This window comes from Rhinopithecus roxellana, chromosome 5 (assembly GCF_007565055.1).
Source record: "Rhinopithecus roxellana isolate Shanxi Qingling chromosome 5, ASM756505v1, whole genome shotgun sequence".
Taxonomy (NCBI): Eukaryota; Metazoa; Chordata; class Mammalia; order Primates; family Cercopithecidae; genus Rhinopithecus; species Rhinopithecus roxellana.
The window spans coordinates 18210600-18236819 of record NC_044553.1 but is presented as its reverse complement, the minus strand read 5'-3'; the positions used below and the strand labels follow the sequence as shown (position 1 = coordinate 18236819).

Here is a 26220-nt window from a genome sequence, read left to right as displayed (position 1 = left end):
ACAGGCACATATCACCACACCCAGGTAATTTTTTGTATTTTTAGTAGAGATGGGGTTTCACCATATTGGCCAGGCTGGTCTTGAACTCCTGAGCTCGTGATCTGCCCGCCTCGGCCTCCCAAAGTGCTAGGGTTACAGGCGTGAGCCACTGCACCCAGCCTAATCCATGTTTTTAATTTGCATTTCCCTGATGATCAGAGATGCCAACAACCTTTTCCTGTACCTGTGGTTATTTGTATGTCTTCTTCGGAATAATGTTTATTCAGGTCCTTTGCCCATTTTAAACAAGTTATTTAGCTTTTTTGCTATTAAGTTGTATGGGTTATTTACACATTTTGAATATTAACTCCTTATCAGATATATGGTTTGCAAATATTTTCTCTCATTCCATAGGTTGCCTTTTCATTCTGTTGATTGTTTCCTTTGCTGTGGTTTTACTTTAATGTAATCTCACTTGTTTATTTGCACTTTGGTTGCCTGTACTTTCGGTGTCATATCGGAAAAATAATTGCCAAGACTAATTAATGTCAAGGAGAATTTTTCATATATTTTCTCCTAAGAGTTTTATCATTTCTTATGTTTTAAGTCTTTAATTTTTTCTAGTTAATTTCTCTGCATGGTATAAGATATGGGTCCAATTTCATTATCTTGCATGTAGATGTCCAGTTTTTTTCAACACTATTTATTGAACAGACCATTATTTCTCCATTGTGTATTTTAGGTATCATTCTCAAAGATTAGTTATTTGTATATTCATAAATTTATTTCTGGACTCTCCATTCTATTTCATTGGCCTATGTCTCTATTTTTACACATAGACCAATGCATAAAATTAGAACCATACTGTTTTGATTATAATTTGTAATATAGTTTGAAATCAGGAAGCATGATGCTTCTAGCTGTGTTCTTTCTCAAGATTGCTTGGGCTTATTGGGGGTCTTCTGTGGTTCCATATAAATTGTAGGACTTTTTTCTATTTTTGTGAAAAATGCCATTGGAATTTTGATAGGAATTGCATTGAGTCTGTGGATCACTTTGGGTAGTATGGACATTTTAACAGTATTAATGCTTCCAATCCATGGAGATGGGATATCTTCCCATTTATTTGTGTCTTTTTCAATTTCTTTCATCAATGTCTTATAGTTTTTAGCATATAGATCTTTCTGCTCCTTGGTTAAATTTGCTCCTAAGTATTTTCTGTAGCTATTGTAAATGGGATTGTTTTCTTAATTTCTTTTTCTAAAAGCTTATTGTTGGTGCATAGAACTACAATCGATGTTTTGTATGCTGATTTTGTGTCCTGCAACTTTACTGAATTTATTTATTAGTTCTACTCGTTTACTGGTGGAGTCTTTAGGTTTTCTGCATATAAGATCATGTCATCTGCAAACACAGACCATTTGACTTCTTTTCTTATTTGGATGCCTTTTATTTCTTTTTCTTGCCTAATTTATCTGGCTAGGAGTTCCAGTAGAAGTGGCAAGAGCAGGCATACTTGTGTTGTTCCTGATCTTGGAGAAAATGCTTTCAGGTTTTCACCATTAAGTATGATCATAGCTGTAGGCTTGTGATATATGGTCTTTATGGTGTTAAAGTACATTCCTTCTATACCTAACTTGTTGAGAATTTTTATTTTGAAAGGATGTTGAATTTTGTCTATGCTTTTTCTGCATTTATTGAGTTCGTTATATGATTTTTATTATTTATTCTGTTAATGTGGTGTATCATGTCTGTTGATTTGCATATGCTGAACCATCTTTGCTTCCCAGGGATAAACTGAGCTTAATAACAGTGTATGATCCTTTTAATGTGCTGTTGAAATCAGTTTGCCAGTATTCTCTTGAGAATTTTTGCACCTAAGTTCAACAGGAATATTGGTCTGTAATTTTCTTTTCTTATGGTGTTTTTATCTGGCTGTGGTAGGAGGTATTGCTAGTCTTGTAAAACAAGTTTGAAAGTCTTTATTCTCTTCAATATTTGGAAGAGTTTAGGAAGGACTGGCATTCATTCTTCTTTAAACGTTTGATAGAATTCACCTGTGAAGCCATCTATCTGGTTCTGGGCTTTTTATTTTTAGGAGGTTTTTGATTACTTCCTCAGTCTCCTTAATAATTATTGGTCTGTTCAGATTTTCTTTTTTCTTTCTTTTTTTTTTTTTTTTTTTTTTTTTTTGAGACAGAGTCTCGCTCTGTCGCCCAGGCTGGAGTGCAGTGGCCGGATCTCAGCTCACTGCAAGCTCCGCCTCCCGGGTTTACGCCATTCTCCTGCCTCAGCCTCCCGAGTAGCTGGGACCACAGGCGCCCGCCACCTCGCCCGGCTAGCTTTTTTTTTTTTTGTATTTTTTAGTAGAGACGGGGTTTCACCGTATTAGCCAGGATGGTCTCGATCTCCTGACCTCGTGATCTGCCCGTCTCGGCCTCCCAAAGTGCTGGGATTACAGGCTTGAGCCACCGCGCCCGGCCTGCCTGTTCAGATTTTCTTTCTGTATGACTTATTTTTGATAGGTAGTATGTTTTTAGGAATTTATCCATTTCTCCTAGGTTATCTAATTTGTTAGTGTGTAATTGCTATAGTAGTCTCATAATACTTTGTAGTTCTATTGTATCAATTGGAATGCTACTTCTTTCATTTATAATTTTATTTGTTTGAGTTCTCTTTCTTTTTTTTCTTAGTCTAGCTAATGATTTGTCAATTTTTTTTTTCAAAAAAAAAAACTCTTTCACTTTTCTTTTTTTTCTTTTTGCTTTTGTTTGAGACAGAGTCTCGCTCTGTCACCCCCAGGCTGGAGCACAGTGGCACAATCTTAGCTCACTGCAACCTCCACCTCCCGGGTTCAAGCAATTCTCTGCCTTGGCCTCCTGAGTAGCTGGAATTACAGGTGCCCACCTGTAATCCCTGTAATACAAAAAAAGCCTGGTTAATTTTTGTATTTTTAGTAGAGACGGGGTTTCACCATCTTGACCAGGCTGGTGCTGACCTCCTGACCTCGTGATCCACCCACCTCAGCCTCCCAAAGTGCTGGGATTGCAGGTGTGAGCCACTGTGACCAACCTGATCTTTTATATTATCTATTTGGTCTCTATTTCATTTATTTCTGTTCTAGTATTTATTTTCTTTCTTCTACGTTTGGGCTTAGTTTGCTCTTTTTCTAGTTCCTTATAGTGTAAAGTTAGTTTGTCTAATTGAGATATTTCTTTTTGCTTAATGTAGGCATTTCTGGCTATCAGCTTTCATCTTAGAACTGCTTTTGCTGTATCCATAAATTTTGGTATGTTGTGTTTCCTTTTCCACTTGTCTCAAGATACTTTCTGATTTCCTTTTTGATTTCTTCTATGACCCATTGGTTGTTCAGGAGTATGTGGTTTAATTCTACATATGTGTGGATTTTTCAATTTTCTTCTTGTTACTGATTTCTAGTTTTACACCATTATGATCAGAAAAGAAACTTGATACTATTTCCATCATCTTAAATATGTTGAGACTTGTTTTACGGCCCAATATATGACATTTCTTGGGGAATGCTCCACATGTGCTTGAGAAAAAATTATATTCTCTTGCTGTTGAAGGCATTGTTCTGCATAAGTCTGTTAGGTCTATTTGGTCTATAGTGCTATTCAAATTCATTCTTATTAATTTTCTGTCTGGATGATCTGTCTATTATTGAAAGTGGGGTTTTGAAGTCCCCTACTATTATTATATTGCTATATATTTCTCCCTTCAGTTCTGTTAATATTTGCTTTACATATTTATATGCTCCAATGTTAGGTACATACATACTTAAAATTAGTACACTCTTTTAATGAATTGACCCCTTTATCATTATATAGTGACCTTCTTTGTCACTTCTGACAGATTTTGACTGAAAGTCTGTTTAGTCTGGTATAAGTATAGTCATTCTTTAGCTCTTTTGCTTACCATTTGCGTGAAGTATCTCTTTTTATTCCTTCACTTTCCATCTATGTGTATCTTTAAAGCAAAAGTGAATCTCTTATAGGTAGCATGTTGTTGGTTCTTGGATTTTTTTAATCTATTCAGCTACTGTGTCTTTTGATTGGAAAATTCAATCCATTTATATTTAAAGTAGTTATTGATAAGTAAGGATATACTTTTGCCAATTTGTTAATTCTTTTCTGATTGTTCTGTAGTTGGTTGTTGTTGTTGCTGCTGCTGTGCTGCTGTTGTTGTTGTTATTGTTGTTGTTGTTGAGACGGATTCTCCGTTGCCCAGGCTGGAGTACAGTGGCGTGATCTCTGCTCACTGCAACCTCCGCCTCCCGGGTTCAAGTGATTCTCCTGCTTGAGCCTCCCGAACAGCTGGGATTACAAGCATGCACCACCACTCTAGGCTAATTTTTGTGTGACAGGGTTTCACCATGTTGGCCAGGCTGGTCTCAAACTCCTGACCTCAAGCGATCCACCCGCCTCAGCCTCCCAAAGATCTGGGATTACAGACATGAACCCCCACACCCAGCCTGTTCTGTAGTTCTTTTGTTTTGTTCTTTCTCTCTTCGTATCTTCCTTTTTAATTTGTTGTTTTTCTGTCGTGTATTAAGCAGCATTTTAAAATAAGGGAATTATCGGAGTAAACAACTGGGGCCTTTCATTTTGGCACGAACATGTATACTGAATATTTACTGAGCTTCAGCTGTATGCTGGGCAGCATGCAGGGATCTGGCTGTGTCCACTGGCATATGCTGTCCTGTCTGGAGTTGATGTTCAGGTGTTTTGGGTACGTCTGTACCTCTGCTCCCCAGCGAGCCCAGCAAGGGTGCTAAAGCAAGGCTTTTGTCTTCCACTTTTTGGCCTCACTAACATCTGACACATAGCTAAGTAAATAAGATTCCAATACCCGCTAACTTATTCATTTGAATACGCATGATTCATCTCAGATGGCTAAGGAATAAGATAGAAACCCCAGACTTAACAGTTTTGAGACAGGGGCCAAATTTCTAACTTAACTTCAAGTAACAATAATAGTAGCTAGCATTTATCTAGAGCCTCTCAGGGTCAGGCAGTGTTCTAAGCACTCCTCGTGTTTTCATCCACTTGATCCTCACAATAACCCCTCTGAAGCAGGTGCCACCATCCTCTCCACTTTTGCAGCAAAGGAGAAGAGGCAGTGGAGAGGATGGAAATGAGCCGGGGCCTGGAGGTGGGCCCAGCAAGCAGGGCGGGGTCAGCATGGCGGTCACACTTCTCCGTTTCTCTCCCGGGCTCTCTGTGCTCTGGGACTTCCTTCGTTGCCAACGTTTTAGGGTCATGTATTTCTGGGCAGTGTGTATGACTAAGGTCTCAGATACTTTTATGACTTGGAAAGCCCCCAAATATTATCTTGAAAGAGTTTACATTTTGACCTGATATGAACCCTACAACTGTTGTGCTGCAGTGACCAGACTTTAGGGCAGGGTTGGAGGGGGATGTGGGGCTGAGTGGCCAAAAGAAAATCATTCTTGGAAAGGAAAATGTAGAAGTGCCTGAAGGCATCATTCTCCTCTTTTACTGGGAGAATTCTGTGCCCCTGTGGCCATGCCGTAACTGCAGACGGGCAAAATCATAGACGACCCCCTTATTAATATGCAGAGAGCTCTGGATGATCAACAAATTGAAGTGGAGAGGCTTTCAATGACACAGCCTAGGTAGGCACCCATGGCAGGGAGTAAGCAGAACCCAGCCTGCGGGCAGCACTGGGCAGAGCAGGAGGCTGGCAGACCTACTCTGCGGAGGACAGTCCAGGACCCAGGTCAGACCACGTGCAGGCAGAGAAAGGAGAGGCAGCCCGGTGGGAAATTCTCAAGTCCTTTCTGGGGTGTACCCCTGTGGTTTGAGAAGCATGGAAGACGTAAGGGCTACTTCCAGTTAAGGCAGACACAGGAACAAAAGCTAAGGGAACCTTGGTCCATAGAGGAAATGAGAGTGCAGTCTGGCCGCCTCATGGGCACCTGGAGTAGGGAGGAAGGGGCCAGGCCTCCTGGAAATCACCCCATTTGTGTACTTGCCGCTTCTATTTGTGTATTTTTTATTTCTATGCATTGTGCAATATCTTTTATATGTGCCATTTTCTTTTACAAGAAGACGATAACATTCAGACATCTTAAATACTTGTCAAACACCATGCTACGTCAAATAGCACAACTGGGACTTGAAACCAAGTCTTCCAACGTACAGAGTACAGTTCTTTCTGTAACTGCGTGTTTTAACACAGTTCTCAGTAAATGACATGATTGGAAAATTATCGGTGCCTCATCCTAAATGTTCTTTCCAAATTGAGACATTTTCTTCCTTTCCTTCCACCCGTTCTTGTTAGGAGGAAGTTAAATTCAGTTAGGAATATACTTTGTTAACCTGAAAAGCATTGTTTTTTAATATAACAATGTTCTTGTTATAGTAGTAACAGAGAAATAACTAGAAAATAGAGGAAAGAGTTTCGACAAGTTCACCTTGAATTCCACCATGTTAAGAAAAGCCAATGTTATCATTTTGGGGGCTTCCTTCTTGTCAGTTTTCCTGTTTGTGTAGTTCTAGTGTCTGTGCAGGTTATAATTGTCATAATCACCATTCTTTGCTATACTAAACAGTGCTGCAATCAGCATCTTTTTTTTTTTTTTTTTTTTTTTTTTTGCATAGTGCTTTTTAAATGTGTAGAACTCTTCTTTTGGAATCAGTTTCCCAGAAGCACATGGCAATGTCAAAGGGTGTCCTGATCCTCCAGTATTTATAATCACAATCATCTTCCCCAAAATCGGACTAGGACTGTGTGACTCTGTGAGTGAGTGTGTGTCTGTGTGTGTGTGTGCTTATCTTTAAATTCTACCATTTTCTATAGTATTACTGAGTGATTTTTAATTTTCCAGAAAGATGGTTCTTCTTTTTTTATCAGGTCGGTTTTTATCTGTTGGCTCTCCCAAGCCCCTCAAGCATCCCCTTTTGGGTAAAGGGCATGGTTTCTGTTGCGGATGTTTGAAAGTAAACTCTGGAAATACTGTAGCAGCGCACTTGAGCTCTTCCTGTGTGTCTCAGCAAGCTGTGTCCCCAGGGTCTAGCTCAGCACATAGGAGGTACTAAATATTTGTAGAACAAATGAGCAATAAATAAATGAATTTTTGGAAGAGGAACAAAATCTAGGAAAGAATTCATCTTCAGAGCTTTGTATTTCTGTGTTTCTCTTCTTCTGCAGCAGAAAATTCATGGAGGGATTGGTTTCCATTTCCTCTCTGTTTTTTCCATCTAATGAGACAGGGTCATCTCATGTTTTAGTTTCCACGTTTCTGCCACGCATGTTAAGTGCTGAATAAGAGTCTCATGTTTGGCTGTTGTCTTAGTTTGTTTTCTGTTGCTATAACTGGATGCTGGAGACTGGGTAATTTATAAAGAAAATGAATTTGTTTCTTATAGTTCTGGAGGCTGGGAAGTCTATGGGTGAGGGGCTGCATCTGGTGAGGGCTTCTTGCTGGTGGGGACTCACCGTAGAGTCCTGAGGTGGCGTCAGGCATCACATGGCAAGGGACCTGAGTGTGCTGGCTCAGGTCTCTCTTCCTATTCTTATAAAGCCACCAGTCTCATTACAGGGTCCCCACCCTGATGACCTTATCTAATCTTGATCATGTCCCAAAGGCCTCAACTCCTAATACTATTACAATGGGGATTAAGTTTCAACATGAATTTTGGAGGGGACATTAAAACCATAGCAGTTAGGGGCTGGGTGTGGTGGCTTACACCTGTAATCCCAGCACTTTGGGAGGTCGAGGTGGGCAGATCATGAGGTCAAGAGATGGAGACCATACTGGCCAACATGGTGAAACCCCATCTCTACTAAAAATACAAAAATTAGCTGGGCTGGCGGTGTATGCCTGTAATCCCAGCTACTCGGGAGGCTGAGGCAGGAGAATCTGGGAGGTGGAGGTTGCAGTAAGCCAAGATTGCACCACTGCACTCCAGCCTGACAACAGAACAAGACTCCGTTTAAAAAAAAAAAAAAAGCAATTGGGAACACACAGGCTAGGAAGCAGAGGTTGAGCTTTGATGGTGGTTGCTGGGGGTCCACATCTCAGCTCTGCTGCTGGGAGCTGTGTGGGGGCAGTTTCTCTAACCACCCAGGGCACTGGTTACCTTGTGGTGAGTGATAATGAGAAGCCCAACCTTGTATGGGTGTTGGGAGGAAGTCAAATGCACACAGGACACTTTCTACAGCATCCGGCAGGACTCAATAAATGGCACCAATGATCAATACATGAAATATTATTATAAACCATTTTATTTTATCTTTTAACATCTGCAGACACCTGTGCCAATTATTGTTCAATGAGACTTTCTTACTCTCCATTCTTTTTTCTAGAGCAACTAAGTCAAGATTTGGTAGATTGAGAGCAAAGAGTTGCTTCAGTATAAATAATACCACTGAAGAACAGGTTCACTAAGCCAGGGTGAAACATAGTTAACATTTCTCTGTACGTGCTTCATCTTTTAATATTTTTTTTTCTTAACTTCAACAGCAATACAAGTTCAGTGCAAAAAAAAAAAAAGATATTGAAAAACACAGAAAAATAGAAATATTTTTAAAACTCCAGGCTGGGCATGGTGGTTCATGCCTGTAATCCCAGCACTTTGGGAGGCCAAGGCGGGTGGATCACTTGAGGTCAGGAGTTTGAGACCAGCCTGGCCAATGTGGTGAAACCCTGTCTCTATTAAAAATACAAAAATCAGCTGGGCGTGGTGGTGGACACCTGTAATTCCAGTTACTTGGGAGGCTGAAGCACAAGAATTTATTGAACCTGGGAGGCAGCGGTTGCAGTGAGCTGAGATCACACCACTGCACTCTGGCCTGGGTGACAGGGTGAGACCTTGTCTTAAATAAATAAATAAATAAATAAATAAATAAATAAATAAATAAAATTTTAAAACTCCAGTCATTTCATCTGCTGAAGGGGACAGCTGCTGTAATTTTTGTGTGTCCTTCAGATCTTCTTTCTAAACAGAGACAGGGAGAGGGAGGAGAAAAGAGCATCAGGTTCAGGTTTTACAAACAAAAATAATAGACTCTATGTATTATCTATACTCACAGACTCATTAGGAACCTTTTTTCAAAGAATATTAATCACAAATAATTGGAGAACCTAGAATAAATTCTTTCATTTTGCTATATATATATATATATTTTGTTTGTTTGTTTGTTTGTTTGTTTTTTGTTTTTTGTTTTTTGAGACAGAGTTTCGTTCTTATTGCCCAGACTGGGGTGCAATGGCACGATCTTGGCTCACCGCAACCTCTACCTCCCAGGTTCAAGCAATTCTCCTGCCTCAGCCTCCCGAGTAACTGGGATTACAGGCAAGCACCACCACATCTGGCTAATTTTGTATTTTCAGTAGAGACAGGGTTTCCCCATGTTGGCCAGGCTGGTCTCTAACTCCCGACCTCAGGTAATCTGCTGGCCTCAGCCTCCCAAAGTGCTGAGATTACAGGCATGAGCCACCACACCCAGCCCATTTTGCATATTTTTAAATGGTGTCCATCTGTGTTCTGTGTTTTTCCTGTGATTTGTCATGGCCTCTATCCTACGTTCTACTTTTAGCTTGATATCTGGTAAGCATTTTTTCACACTTCTCCCTAGTCTTCATTGTCATAGGTTCTAATGGCTGCATCCGAGCCCCTTATTCTGAAGTACCAGCAGGTACTAACTTAGAAAGCCGAGTAGCAGCGACTCTGTGGGCCCCAGGGTCAGGACTCACTGCTTCCACTCCAGCTGCTCATTGCCAGCGCTGTTGTTTTGTGAACCTGTGTCACTGCCTTTGCTTTGTTCCTCTGCAAAATGGCAGCAGAGTCACCCCCTTCCTAGCGCTGCTATGAATGTTCAGTTAAGTGATGTGAGTTCAGTCCCCAGGCCTGTGCTGGCCCTTGGGCACCACCCTGCTCTACACCACACCCTAATTCTTGGCCTGGGCCGATTGTCTGGAGAGCTGCTCTTACCTCGGTTATGTCAGGGCCCCTGCTGAAGTCCTGGCTCAGGAGTGGTCTTTTAGTGTGTGCCATGTCATTTTTGCAGGGAAATGCCTAGAAGAGAAAATCGTGGGAGAACAGGCTGACCTCCCTCTTTTGTTATGTAATACTGTCCCCTTGCTTTCTGAAATGACCATCCGGTTGGCAAGGTCTCCCACCATGGCAAATGGACGAGAGGATGCACCCATTTCCCCACACTCACACCAGCAGGGAATGTTATAAGCCTGTCAATGTTTTACTGTGTCAGGTGGACATAACAGCATCTTGTGATTAATTATATTTTTATTACTAAAGCAAATAGCACTTTTCCATGCAATTTTCCCCCATGGGACCAACCTGTCTATATGTAAAACCATCCATCTCCCTTTTATTAACAAAATTCCTAGTGATTTGGTGAGGATATCCACAAAAGAGTAATCTATGCCATGAAGCATTTCTGCAATGAGAAATGCTGGCCTGTGAGCCAGAGTTGTTAGTGAGAGCCCGCAGAGCCTGGCCCTGGCTTTTGCTTTCCTGTCTGATGCAGGTGGAGGGCCTGGGTGATGGGTGCAATGGCCCTGAGCACCCACCATCTGGAGAGGAATTACCACTGCGGATCACCCTGGGGCTGGGTGACCCTCCCTCCTCTGCACACCCCCAACCTCCACAATTTTCCTGAAGACATCAAGGGTTGGATTTCACCGTAATGTGACCCAGAGATGTAAACGGCTGCTGCCGCAAAAACACTAGAGTGATATCTGGCAAAGAAAGAAGCATCCTTCCAGTGGAAGTCTGGCAAAGCTAGGGCAACAGAGGGCGAGCCCCCAAAGTGCCAGGAGGGTGTCACCTCCCAGGAAGGCCAGCCCTCTTTCCCTGGTGCTTTGGCCACATGGGGACTCAGTGGCACAAGAAGGTCGTTAAACAACTATGACCAGGTCAGTAGCATCCTAAGCTTCGTTTTGCTTGTTCTGCAGTGAGCTGTGGGCTAGTAGATCATTTTCACTTTTTGCTGCTCTATTGATGGAGGCAAATGCAATAAAAAATGTCATGGATGTGCAAATAAAATGGCAGTGTCTTTTCTAAGATTAACAGAGGATGTCACACACTTCGAATTGACTGAAAGCATTTGCCTTTTATTCTAAGTGTTTTCCTTGGCGGAGAGGAGAGAAATACACACACACACACACACACACACACACACACACACACACACACGGCCAACATTTAGAACTTACAGAGTTAAAGCCATTTTTTTTTATTTCATTTTCTCTGTTGTCCTAGATTTGTAGGAAAAAAGACAGTAGAGAGAGAATTTTATTCCAATTATTGGGACAGGAGAGATGGCTTAACAATTATTGCTCTGGAACAAAAGGTAAGACTGTCTCCTTGGAACATAAGGACAGACAGAACCGGGGATGGACAGACGGGGGCAATCTCTTTAGAGGTGTGCCTGCAGAACAGTGAGCTGCCGGCCATCAGGGACATGGTTTTCATGGCCAGCATTACTCTGTCATATTCATGGAATTCTGTTTTATTATTCTTTCCGAATACTGAAAAAGAAAAATAACTTCTGTTAGATTTTGTAATTAAAATAATTTGTTTTTTCTGAAACATGAATTATGGAAATGATGTTTAAAGACTGAATTATTGGCAGTTAAAATCATTTCTCCTTGAAAGGCTGACTGGGAAACACACAGTATCACTGAAGGTATTTATTTAAAAATAGTATATTAAATTGAAAGCAATTATCAAGAACTAAATGGTTTTCAGGTCCTACAGGTTTTTAAACATTTTATGTTTTTTCTAACCAAATGCTTCTTTACATAGGAACTTTAACTTACCATCCGTGGCCAGCACATTGAAATGCCAGTGCACAGTGAAGACTATCACTTACCAGCAACCAGAAATATGTTCACTTACAAGCTGAGAGCTCATTGTAAATGTTTCTTGTCATCTTGAATGGCACCATATGTGCTGATTCCATAACCCTGGCTATTCACTGCATTTATAATTTCATCTTCCCTTACCAGTTCCTACTTCTAACCACTGCCTTTAAAAATCAAACTAACAACACCAACCAAACCTGAAAAACAAATTTTCCCTGGTGCTATTCATTTATCCTTCTCCTCCTTTACTTCATTAAATACTTAATTGGAATGTATTCGCTTTGCATTAAAGGCAAGTTAGATGCCTAGAAATCTGGAAATTGTCATCACTGTATATGAAAGTAATGACATAAATTATAATTTAGAGAACAAAAAGGATTTTCTAAAATTTGAAAACTGCATTATAGCAATGTTCTACTATTATTTGCCTACTTGGTCTAGCTGCTTTCTTGGGACATTAATGTGTTATTGAAATAGAATGTTTGCCCCATTTTATTTTCTAATATGAATTTGAAATCTTTATGAGGAAAATATTTAGAACTGAGATATTTTACTGTATAAAAGAATATAATTATGGACAATAGTTGATGAATAAGCACAAGTAACTGAATAATCTCAAATGGTATAAATGCATTTCCTACATTTTAAGTTTAAATCAAAAGTTGCCAGTTTTCAAATACAAAACAATAGTATTTTGGAGAAAAAAAATGACTAAATAAATATTATCTCTAGGAAAAGGTGCCGAAGTTCTAAATTTTGATGAAGCCTAATTTAGCAATTTTTCCTTTCCTGGTTATTGTTTTCTGTGATGGTGAGGAGGAGCTTTTGCCTTTATATTTATATCTGAACTATTTAATTTTTCTCAGTAAGAATGTGTTATTTTATTACTTTTGTAGTTTCTTTAAAGTTTTGAATGAAGCGGTCATATATTGCCATTATGCAGGTCTTGGGAAATAAAGAAGAAAACTCTTTTCTAGTTCTGTCATGAATTCCCCCGTGGCCCATGCATAATACTCATTATGGTCAAAGCATTTTGGTCCTTTTTCTTTCCATTTAAATAAATGTTAACCATTCTCTGTATAATTTCAGGAAATTAAATGAGATTGGCAGATTAAATTAAATGCATATGTATTAACTGGTATCTTTTCCTAATGTCCTTCCAACAACTTGATTGGCTGGACCAGACCCTCAGCCCACAGGGTCAGTGAGAGTGGATATGGTGTCACCCCTGCAACTTAAGAAAGTCAGAGTCAAAACAGAAAAACACCACAACATTTTAATAATGTAAAGAGAACTGAGCAGGTTCTAGATTCTTATTACGTCGTTTACTCCACACACAAGACATGATTGAAAAATCAAGTTAAATCACCATGTAATCTCACAGGCACCTTATGGCCTACATACGCCCTAAGTTCCACCTTCACAATGTCCCTTAAAAGTTCCACCTTCACAATGTCCCTTAACTTGGGCTTAAAGGTTTAGCTGTTTGTATATATGTTCCTAACTTGGACAGAAGAGGCTACTTCGTACCTGCTTGTGCATTCACACATACACACGCCTGTACATGTCTTTTACTGGATAAGCGGGTATTTGTTTAATTCTGAAAGACAAGCAATGACATAATTAAGTGCTCCCATCTGAGGGATGACTGCAGTTGATTCTACTCCTTCTGGGCCTTGCTAATGGCCTTTCTCCCTCTGGCCTGCTCTCAGATGTCTCAGGGGCTCTGCCTGTAAATAATTAATGGTGACTCTTAATGTGTGTTGGGAAGTGAAGCTGCCTTATTCACATGTATAACTGCTTACACACCAAGCCTTTTCCCAATTCCTCTTTTCAAAAGCACACAGCCAAGACGCAATAATCTCCACTCAGACACAGCAATTCTGTGTTGGCATCTCAGGAATAATACAGATTGTGTGTGATGGTCATCCATTTACTTGGATTTTTAGAATGATTGCCTTTGAAATGGAGCAAGTCATGGCTTAGCGTGAGTTGTAAAGACCCTGGATTGGTATTAAGGCCTTTGCTCTGTAAGCAGCTTGCCTTTGCCTTTCTACAAAGCAGGATTTTTCAGCTTTGGTGGCAAGAGCTTATACCTTGTGTCATATGGCAAGCCTTGCATTTAGAGTATAGACATTAGGACTCACCTTTTCTCCCAACATTTTGTTACAAAAAATTTCAAACATACACTAAAGTTGAAAGAATTGAACCATCTGTAGTCATATGTCTACCACTCAGGTCGCACCATTAATACTTCCAAAATTTCTCTTACCTTTCTATCCAACTGTTCATTCATTTTTAATGCATTTCAAAGCATATTGCAAACATCAGTACACTTCACTCTTAAATACTGTAGCATGCATAGTATGGACTAAGGTTCAGTATTGTTTGTAGTTTTTTTAGGTAAAATATATATAAAGTAAGATACACATATCTTAAATGGACTGCTTGATAAGTTTTGACAAATACAGCAACTGTGTAATGAAAACTCCAGTGAGATATAGAACCACCAAACTAATTCCTATGCCCCATCCACGGTAAAACTCGCTGTCTACCCTATGCCCACGATCCACTCTTCTGATTTTTTATTCACTGTATCTTAGAACAGCATACAAATGGAATCATTTTTGTACAAAGTTTCTTTCACTCAGCATCTTTTCTGAGATTGCTATCAGTCTTTTCACAGATCAATCAGTGCTTCCTTTTTTATTGTTGAGTAGTTACCGTACCACAGTTGGTTTATTCATTCTCCTGTGGATGGATACTTGGGCTATTTACAGTTTGGAAATATGAAAAAGGCTGCTATGAACATTCTTGGATACCTTTTTGGACATATTTATCTTGGGTAGATAAGAATGGAATTTTGTGTCACAGGGTAGGTATACATTTAGTTTTATAAGAAACCACCAGACCTGTTTCCAAAGTGATTGGACCATTTTGCACTCTAACCAATAAGGTATGAACATTCTGATTGCTCCATTTCCTCATCAAGTAGTGTTGGTCTTACAATTTTAGCTATTCTGGTGAGAGCATAGTGGTATCTCATTGTGGTTTTAATTTGCATATCCCTGATGACTAATGACATTGAGCTTTTTGAATATTTTTTTGCTGTTCAAATCTTTGCCCTCTCTCTTTTGTTCTCTTTCTCTCTTTCTTTCTTTCTCCCTTCCCTTCCCTTGCTCCTTCCTTCCCTCCCTCCCTCCCTCCTTCCCTCCCTCCCTCCCTCCCTCCTTTCTTCCTTCCTTCCTTCCTTCCTTCCTTTTGTTTTGTTTTTTTCGAGGCAGGGTCTTGCTCTGTCACCGAGGCCAGTGGAGTGCAGTGGTGCAATCACAGCTCATTGAAGCCTTGACCTCCTGGGCTCAAGCCATCCTCCCACTTCTCAGCTTCCTGAGTAACTGGGACTACAGGTGTGCACCACCATGCCCAGCTAATTTTTTAAATTTTTTGTTAGAGACAGGGTCTGTATGTTTCCCACGCTGGTCTCAAACTCCTAGGCTCAATGGATCCACCACCTTGACCTTCCAAAGTACTGGGATTACTTTGGTGTGAGTCGCCATGCCCAGCCTGCTCATTTTCAACTGGATTGTTCATGTTTTCATTGTGGAGTTATGTGAGTTTTTATATTGTAGATACCATTCACTTTCAGATATGTTTTGAAAATATGTTATTGTGGTCTATAATTTGCCTATTTAACTTTAAATGGTGTCTTTTGAGGAGCAGAAGTTTTAAATTTTGATGAAGCCTAATTTAGCAATTTTTCCTTTCCTGGTTATTGTTTTCTATGTCCCAAGTAAGAAACCTTTGCTTACTCTCAAGTCATGAAGATAGTCTCCCATGTGATTTCCTAGAAGCTTCATAGTTTTAGCCTTTATGTTTAGGTCCATGATTCGTCTCAATTATTTTTTCTTTTTTTTTTAAACTTTTTTTCAAGTTCAGAGGTACATGAGCAGGATGTGCTGGTTTGTTGCATAGGTAAACATGTGCCATGGGGATTTACTGAACAGATCATCCCATCACCCAGGTATTAAGCCCAGCATCCATTAGCCATTCTTCCTTTTGCTCTTTCCCCACCCTCCCTCACCACAGGTGCCCAGTGTGTGTTGTTCCCCTCATGTGTCCATGTGTTCTCATCAATCAGCTCCCACTTATAAGTGAGAACATGTGGTGTTTGGTTTTCTGTTCCTGTGTTAGTTTGCTGAGGATAGTGGCTTCCAACTTCATCCATGTCCCTGCAAAGAGATAATCTTATTCCTTTTTATGACTGTGTAGTATCCTATGGTGTATATGTACCACATTTTCTTTTTCTTTCTTTCTTTCTTTTTTTTTTTTTTTTTTTTTTTGAGACAGAGTTTTGCTCTTGTTGACTAGGCTGGATCACAGTGGTGCTACCTCGGCTCACTGCAACCTCTGCCTCCCAGGTTCAAGCAATTCTCCTGCCTCAGCCTTCGTAACAGCTGAGATTACAGGTGCCCACCACCATGCCAGGCTAATTTTTTGTATTTTTAGTAGAGACGGGGTTTCACCATGTTCGCCTGGCTGGTCTTGAACTCCTGGCCTCAGGTAATCCAACTGCCTTGGCCTCCCAAAGTGCTGGGATTATAGGCGTGAGCCACGGCACCCAGCCACCACATTTTCTTTATCTGGTCTATCACTGATGGGCATTTGGGTTGATTCTATGACTTTGCTATTGTAAATAGTGCTGTAATGAACATGTGTATGCCATCTCAAGATAATATTTGTGTCTGGTGAAAAGTAGGGGTCAGGGCTGCTTTTTATTAAATGAGGGTGTCCAGTTGTTCCAGCACTATTTACTGAAAAGACTTTGCTTTTCCCATTGTACTGCTTTGGCTCCCTTGTCAAAAATCAATTGGATGTACAAGCACAGTTCTATTTTTCAACCCTCTATTCTGTCCCTTGGAGCCATTTGTCTATACCCAGTACCATACTGTCTTGATTACTATAGCTTTGTAGTTTGTTTTTTGGAAGGATAATGGCTTCCAACTCCATCCTGCCAAAGTCTTGAAATCAGGTAGTGTACATTCTCCAACTCTCTTCATTTTCAAGATTGGTTTGGCTATTCTAGGTCTTTCAAATTTCCATATAAATTTAAGAATCAGCTTGTCAATTTCTTTCCCCAAAAAATGACCCTATTGGAATCATAGTTGGGATTAAATTGAATCTATAGATAAAATCAAAGAGAACTGACATCTTAACAGTACTGTCTTCTAATCCATGAAGATGGATGTCTTCCCACTTATTTAGGTCTTGTTCAATTTCTCTCAGCAATGTTTTATGTTTTCAGCATACAGATCTTGCCAATCTTTTGTTACATTTTTTTCTAAGAATGTGATTTTGTACTATCCTAAACTATGTTTTCAGTTTTTCAAATGTTAGCTGCCATTATGTTATTCATTTTTGTGAGGTGTATGTCTGTGAGCCAACTGTGCTATGCATTTACATTTAAAAAGAAAAACAAGGCCAAGCACAGTGGCTCACGCCTGTAATCCCAGCACTTTGCGAGGCTGAGGTGGGTGGATCAGTTGAGGTCGAGAGTTTGAGATTAGCCTGGCAACATGGTGAAACCCTGTCTCTACTAAAAATACAAAAATTAGCCAGACTTGGTGGCGTGCACCTGTAATCCCAGCTACTCAGGAGGTTGAGACATGAGAATCACTTGAACCTGGGAGGTGGAGATTGCAGTGAGCCGATATCGTGCCACTGCACACCAGTCTGGGAGGCAGAGTGAAACTGTGTCTCAAAAAAAAAAAAGGAAAAAAGAAGAAGAAAATCAATCCAAAGCCTGTTTTATTCATCCCTTCAGAGAGGCAGCACAAAGATGGGGTGGGTTTAGCCTGAGAGCTGGGAGACCAAACTTCTGTCCCAGTTTGCCTCTACTGGCTGTGTGAACTTGGCCAAGAATGATTGTGTTGAAGTCAAAATAAAAATATAAAGATAAATTTTAATTTTTATTTTTTATTTGTACAAATTTGTGGGGTGTATGTGACATTTTGTTATGTGTATATAGTGCATAGTGATCCAGTCAGGGCATTTAGGGTGTCTATCACCTGAATATAGTACATTTTTGTTAACTATAGTCACCCTACTCTGCTATCAAACATTGAATTTATTCCTTCTTGCTGTATGCTTGTACCCTTTAACCCACTTTTGTTCATCCTCCCCGCTCCCACACTCACCCTTCCCAGTCTCTGTTATCTGTTTTTCCCATTTTTCCACTCTCTTCCTCCATGTGATCAAAGTTTTAGCTCCCACAAACAAGTGAGAACATGCGATATTTGTCTTTTTGTGCCTGCTTATTACACTTAAGATAATGACCTCCGGTTCCATCCATGCTGTTGCAAATGAAAAGAGAATTTTTTTTTTTTTTTTTTTTTTTTTTTTAGACAAAGTTTCCCTCTGTCACCCAGGCTGGAGTGCAGTGGTGTGATTTCAGCTCACTGCAACCTCAGGCTCCTGAGTTCAAGTGATCCTCATGCCTCAGCCACCTAAGTAGCTGGGATTACCGGTGCACGCCACCACGCCCAGCTAATTTTTGTGTTTTTAATAGAGACGGGGTTTCACCAAGTTGGCCAGGCTGGTCTCGAACTCCTGACCTGAAGCAATCTGCCTGCCTCAGACTCCCAAAGTGCTGGGATTACAGGCGTGAGCCACCACACCCAGCCTCAAAAGAATTTTAAAATCTAATGTTTTATTGGGATATAAGAATTGTAATTTGGGATACATATATATATAGAGAGAGAGAGAGAGAGAGAGTTGGTATGTTTGAAGAATAAAGAGAAGGTTGGCAGTTTTGTAATAAAAAGGAGAAATGTTAGGGGTGTTTTACAAGAAAATTTATTAGTATTAGCAAGATTTTGGAGAGTTGGCAAGTTATGATGGGTAAGTGACAGTTGTGGGTAAAGCTAGTTTTAGAGTCATTTTAGTAGTTATTAGATAAAACTGGTTTTAGTTGTAGTAGACATTTTTAGTAGTCGGACTTGTAGAGAATTATATTTTTGGAGTAACATTATATGCCCAGAGTGCTTTTTCTTCTTGGCTTCTCAGCTCTGTTTTAGTTGGGTGTAAAAACAATAATCCAATTTGCATGATCACCTTTCACAACAGTATTCTTTCCCTATTTCTGCTGTCACTCCACGCAACCAGAATTTAACTCCTCATCCATTGCGGTCTTTTCTGTAATATCTACGGAGAGAAAGCTTTTTACTGTTGTTCCCTAACCTCTTTGGAAATCTGGTAAAAGTTTTGAATTTTGTCCTCAGAAAAATTAACACACACATATCCAGTTTTGTGTACAATTTTAGGATGTTCAGGAAACTTTTGAAGCCTGTTAGCCTTTCCGGGTCCACAGACCCTCACTGTGAACCCCTTCTAGAGTGGAAGCTCAGGGAGGGCAAAAGGCCACCGTCATTTCCCTCTGCTCCTTCTGCACCCAGCGAGTGCTCTGCCCATCATGGCCGCTTAGTAAATGACTGTCGCTTTTGTTGAACGGCCCAGGTGCTGGATCGTGGCCTCCCGCAAGGCTGGCCTCTCCTCCCGAGTGGCACCAGGTGCTCAGATGACCTGGAGCAGCCCAGTGCTCTGGTGAACCAGCGCGACCCGAGGCCCAGTGTTTCGGGATTGTCCCAGATTGTTACCCAGCACGTTTGTGCAAGAGCAGGTCTGGAGTGAGGGCTGCTGATTCTAAATCCCACGCCCTTCGTGGGGTTTTCTAGGCAGGCAAGGAAAGCATCCAGATCTCCACACCCCCAGGAGTTGGCCTTTCTTCCATCACTAAATACTCTATCCCCTGTGGGCATAGCAGCGGGACAGTTTGGCTGAGACCTCCAGCTCTCTCGCCAAAGCCCCTACTCCTCCGCTGCTGTCGGTGAGGTCAGCCCGGCCGCTCCCCCGCAGGCAGCTGTCCCCGGTGCCCTGGAAGGGCTCCAGGTGGCAGTCTCACTGCAGAATCCTCCTAGCTGTGCTCGCTGCCCGGTGCCTTCGCAGACAGCCCGCTTCACACCAGCCCCGGAAGGGCTCTGAGGCAGGGTTGCAGTTCGCCGGGCGGCGAGTGCAGGGAGCATTGCAGGGCCATGCCTTTCTCTTCCTGAAGCCCCCACGATCGTGCAATGGACCGCGCATCCCTCTGCTGTGTTCTACGATGATTCTCAAGAGCACGCAGGCAGTTGACGGTGACGCTGTGTGTGTGCGCTTCCTCCCACGCAGGTGCCGGGGACATGGGCAGCAAAGCGTCCACGCCAGGCGGTGACCCTACAGCGCAGTCCCCTAGGACGGAAGGCATTCGCGCCGCGTACAGGCAGGGAGACCGCTGCGGCGCCCGGGACCTGCTCAAGGAGGCCTGCGACCAGTGCACGTCCCAGCTGGAAAAGGTAGGGGGAGTACCTGCCCCTGCAGCCGCCAGTGCAGACCTGGGCTGGATGAAGGTGACCGCTCAGATGATTTTCTCGTTCTTGTCATAACTGTAATGAGCGTTCTTACTGTGTTCTGGAAATGCCTTATTTTGCATATACACTTGTGGGCGCCTTTCCTTTCCAATTAACTTCTCAGTCTGCTATCACCTAAGCAGGCCCCTGCCACCTTTTCACGGGAGGGCTTTGAGGGACAGGGGTGGGGTCACTTAAATGTAAAGAACAAAATGCCACCAAGAGACTTAACCTACTGTATTCTTTTACGCTTTTTGTCATTATAAAAAGTAGCACATGCTAGAAAAATAAAATGTAGAAAATATATGAAAGTAGGAAAAACGGGACAAAAAAGTAATCAAATTTCTAATACACCCTAAAACCCACTTAACGGTTTTGCTGTATTTTCTTCCAGCCTGCCGATCTGAGCATACATTGTTGTTGTTGTTGTTGTTTCTAATATAGATGCCGCCAGATTGCATATATGGTTATGCAGCTGCTGCTTGTACTTTTATAATATTATTTTAATAATTTTCCAGATGATTAAAAATTCCTTATAGGCGTCTCCTTCAATGGATACATGACATTCCATCTACAGGGAATGTGTTCTCCTGGCTATTTATCTTGGTTGGATATGTGGATTGCTTCTCATTTCTTACTAATATAAATGATGCTCTATTGAATGTTTTTGCCGAATTCTTTTCTTATTGTAATGTTATTTTCTTAGCACAGATGTGCAAGGATTGAAAATGTGGATATGAGGACTTTTAAAGTTTTGGAATCATGCCAAGCTGTTTTCCAAAAATCTTCTACAGATTAACCCTGCCAGCAACAATTGGAGTGGGCCCTTACCACGTTTTTTGCCCTTGTGGGAGCTTCTTATTGGCTATTATCGTGAAAATACCTTAAGGATGTTTTATTTGCATTACTTTGATTAGGACAGGTTTAACATGTCTCCATTTAATTGATAGTTAGAATTCATTCAATTCCTAGAACTCCAACCTGTTCTCAGAAGTGTAAGAGATTGGGAGAGGGGCAGTACAGCATGCTTGGGAATTGTTAAGCAGAAGGAAGGCATTTGAAATCCCTCTGATTAGGAATTCATGGTGGATATAGCAAAGGACCATTCTTCTGCACAGGGAGAGCTGCGCTGGGCACATGAGCAGGTCAGAGCTGTGGGCTCTTGGGGTGGACACCAGTGGCCTCAAGTAGGGAAGAGCTGTGCAGCAAACAGCCTGGTATCCCTGCCAAGTGGCCAAGCAGCCAGAGATAGTGGCTCATTTCAGAGCTGTGCAGATTCAGCGATGTGGCAGCAGCAGGAGATGCTGATGGGGGAAGATGATCATGGAGGGGCCCGAGAGCCAAGGGGGATGTGATTTCATCCTGAGGGTGGAAAAGCTGTTAAAGAGAGTGGCATCATAATTTGGGAAAGGACACTCTTGCCAATATTTGAATAAAGGAAAACAGAGTCCTGGGTGTGGGTCTCTTTTCTATAGCATCATGGACAGTGGCAATTCAAAATCGAAAAGGTTCCTAGAAAGCTGCCTCTCCGCTGAATACAGCACTGATGAAATCCCAGCTGATTGGACTTTAAGAAGACAGTGAGGAAAAGGATGGATACATCTGTGTTTTCATAAAAATGTAAAATTGTAGCTCAAAAAAATACCATAATTAAGAGTCAAGGATTGATGCAAAAGGAGAAGGTATATGGCTAATATCCTTCATTGACAAAGAGCTTTTTGAAGTCAATATGAAATAATAATATAATTTTCAAAAGGACAACAGGACATGAAAGTAGCAAAATAAAGGTAAAGAAAGTAGAAGGCATGAAATTGTAAAAATAATTTGAAAGTTTTGAAATAGAAAGCAAAGTAGAAAGAAGTAGAAATGACCACCAAATCAAAAATTGGTTCTTTGAAGAGATTAATAAAATGGAAAATCTCTAGTGAGAGTAAAAGATGAAAAAGAAGAAATAGATAAATCAGGAATATAAAAGAGACCTTCACGACAGTTTATACAAGCATTAAAAACATAATAACAGAATGTATTATGAGCAAGTTTATGTAAAAACACTCAAAAATTTAGATGAAATGAACAAATAAAAATAAAAATTTAACTTTAAAAAGAAACAGAAAGCATGAATAGTCTTTCAACCGTGAAGGAAATAAATCAATCATGTAAAACCTTCTGACAAAATAAATTCTAGGTCTACATGGTTTTACTGGTGTGTTCTACCAAATAATATAATCACTTGTCCAGAAAATAGAAAAAGAGGGTACACTCCCCTCCCCTGTTCCTTTGATGAAGCTAACACAACCTCAATACCAAGAGTAGGTGAGAACAGTACCTGGAATGAAAATGACTAAGGATATGAATAGGCAAATAGACACACACACACCTGAACGCTATTCAGATGGATGGTACACATATGTAAAGTTATTCAACTTTCTTAAAGTTTATAGAAAGGTAAATTAAACAAAAATGAAACAACATTTTTAAGCTAATCAGATTGACACCTTAAAGTTTGATAAAAATCAGAAGGAAGGCTATGGGAACCTACACACAACATTTATTCAATGCTACTAGGAATATACTAAGAATGTGTGCAGCCTCTTTGGAAGGCCATCTGAAAATGCTTATCAAATTTTCAAATTTCATCATCTTTGACCCAGCAAAACTACTGCTAGGAACTTACCCCTACACATTTACTTGAAAAAAAAATTACCAAGGTGTATGTGTAAGGATGTTCACTCAAGTTGTGTTTAAGATAGCACAACCTTGAAAACCGCCTAACAGTTCCATCCACAGGAGAAGGCTGCTACAGAAATCTCAGTCTGTCCAGGTCCTAGAATACCACACAGCACTCCAAAAGGACAAAATAATCTCTAGCAGCTGTTTTGGAAAGAACTCCAGTGTAACTTAATGTAATATGTGCAGAACTTCTGCTTCTGGGAAGATGGAGGGAACATGGAGGTTGTTTACTTTGCCCTCTTCTTCTCACTAAGTGCACTAAAGCTCTAGATGTTACATGTAAAACAAACGTAGGATTCTAAAAGCTGGAGAAAAGAAGGCAGACTAGCTGGTGGTCTCAGTACTCGAGGAAATCACAGTAGTACGTTTTTGGGTTTTATTTTTATCTCATACGTCCCAAACCAGATACTGAGGAAGTTGGCAATCCAGAAACACAAACTGGCACAGAGAAAAAAAAAAAAAATCCAAGGAAAGCTTGCTCTCTCTAACCAAAGCACCAGGAAAGGCACAGCAAAGCCAGGCAGGAAACTTATAGGCAATCACCAAACCCCCTTCGGCCAAACACTGCAGAAATATACTTGCAGCCCGGCCCTACCTCTCACCAGCAAAGGCCAGGTGGAGAGCTTAGAGTTCCACCCTTGCCAGGCTGTAACAGGCACCTCAATCATCCCTACCCCAGGGTGTCAGAGAAGGCTGTGAGGAGCTGGGGTGCTAATCCCCAGCAGGTGGTGACAACATCCCCCCATCACCATCAGTGGACAGCATGTGGGGAACCTGGACTTCTGTCCCCACCCAGCCTGGCAGTAATGAGACATGCGTTCCCCATCTAACTAGGGTAGAATTGAAGCAGGCCTGGAGGAGAATCTCAAGTCCCAACTCTGCCCAGCAATAACAAGGAGCCCCTGCTTACTGGGGATCAACTGATTATAAGTATAGCCCCCGGATTTCCACCCCACCAGGCAGCACTGAGGGGGCATCCCTGTTTACCCACCAGAGCGGCATCAGAGGAGGCCTGCCAAAACACAAGATTGAAGTAAGATCCAGAGTCTTAAATCATAATGCCCCAAATATCCAGGCCATAAAAAAAATTACTTATAATTACCAAGAACCAGAAAGATGGCAAACTAAGACAAAATGACCAAGAGAGGCCAGGAGCAGGATGACTCCAACATTAGAATTATCTAACAAGGATTTTAAGGCAGTCATCATAAAAATGCTTCTGTGGGCAATTATAAATACACTTGAAACAAACGGAATAATAGAAAGTTTCAGCAAAGAAATAAAAGACACAAGGAGAGCCAAATGAAAATTTTAGAACTTAAAAGTACAATACCTGAAATTAAAAAAAAAAAAAAAAAAAAAAAAAAAAAAAAAAAAAAAAGCTCAATGAATGGGTTCAACTGTAGAATGGAGAAGAGAGGACAGGGGAAATAATCAGGGAGAAGGCAGAAAAGTAAAAATTACCCAATCTGGAAAAAAAGCCAGAACAAAAGAAAATAGACTGAAAAAAATGAACAGAGCCTCATGGACACGTGAGGATTTTAAAAGAAGATCTAACATTCATGTCATCAGAATCCCAGGAGAGTAGACAGAAGGCAAGACTGAAGGAGAACTCAAAGAGACAATGGCTGAAAACTTCTCAAACTGGCAGAGGACATAAATGCTCAGATTCAAGAAGTTGAAAACAAACAGGACATACCCAGAAAAATCCATTCCAAGTGCATCATAGTCAAGCTTATTAAAACTAAAGACGAAACAAAATAAAACCTTGAAGGTAGTCAAAGAGAAACATTGCCTTTAGGGGAAAAACAATCCAAAAGACAAAAATCACCAACATCAGAAGAGAAACACAGAACATCATTACAGATCCTGCAGATATCAAAAAGATAATAAGGGGACATTATGAATAGCTCTAAACACATACATTGGATAACTTAGATGAAATGGACAAATCCTTGAAAAGTAGAAATTACCACAACTTAATAGGAAATACATAATTTGAATAACCTTTTAACTATTAAGAAAATTCAATTTATAATTTTAAACTTCCCCCCAAAATAAATTTACAGATCCAGATGGCTTCACTGGATAATTCTACCTAACATTTAAAGAATTAATACCAATTCTACATAGTCTCTTCTAGAAAATAGAACAGGGAACATTTTTTAACACTTTCATCAAGGCTGTATTACCCTGACACCAAAACCAAAGACGGTGTTAAAAAAAGTATGGACCAATGCCCATTATGAATGTGGATGCAAAAATTCTTCACAAAATATTACCAAGTACAATTCTGCTATATTTAAAAGGAATTATAAGCCATGACCAAGTGGAGTTTATTCCAGAGATGCAAAGTTGGTTCAGTTTCAATCATCAATCAATGTAATCCTCTTTACTAATAAACTAAAAAAAGAAAAGTTATCTTATCATATCAATTGATACAGAAAAAAATTGACAAAATTTAATACCATGTTTCTCAAAAACTCTTAGAAAATTAAGAATAGGAGGGAAATTTCTCAATTGGATAAATAATATTGACAAAAACCTACAACTAACATCATTCTTGATGTTGAAGACTGTTTTCCCCTAAGATCAGGAACGAGGCAAGAATGTCCACTCTCAATATAATGCTGCAAGTTCTACTCAAGAGCAACTATAATATCATTGAATTTAAAAAATACTATTCAATATATTTAATATATTGCTGGAAATTCTAGCCAATGCAAGAAGGCAAGGAAATGAAATAAAAGGCACACAGATATGAAAGAAATAAACTGTCTCTATTTGTAGATAACATGATAATCTATACAGAAAATCCATAAAAGAAATGATTTATGAAACAAAAATTGGTAAACTGGACCTCACCAAGAGTAAAAACTTTTCTCTGAGAAATATCTAAGACAGTGATTCTAAAAAAACAAACTACAGACTGAGAGAAATATTTACAAATCACTTATCTGACAAAGAACTCATAGCTAGAATATATAAAGAACTCTCAAAACTCAACATTAAAAAGCAAACAATCCAAATAGAAAATTTATGAGATATGTGAAGAGACATTTCACTGAGGAAGATACATAGATGTCAAATAAGCACATGAAAAGATGTTCAACATCATTAGCCATTAGGAAAATAAAAATTAGAGCAACGATAAGATGTCATTACATAGCTTTATGAACAGCAAAAATAAAAAACAGT

The 26220-nt window shown here is 40.2% G+C and overlaps 1 protein-coding gene across 3 annotated transcripts in view; it reads left to right on the top strand.

Annotated features, from left to right (window-relative positions):
- The window catches only part of LRRK1 (leucine rich repeat kinase 1), a 147895-nt gene that overhangs the window by 35665 nt on the left and 86010 nt on the right, over positions 1 to 26220 (top strand). For all 3 annotated transcript variants that reach the window (XM_030930364.1, XM_030930365.1, XM_030930366.1), the window contains one exon: positions 20075 to 20238. In XM_030930364.1, coding sequence (XP_030786224.1) covers positions 20075 to 20238 — 164 coding nt within the window. The remainder of the gene's footprint in view (positions 1 to 20074; positions 20239 to 26220) is intronic.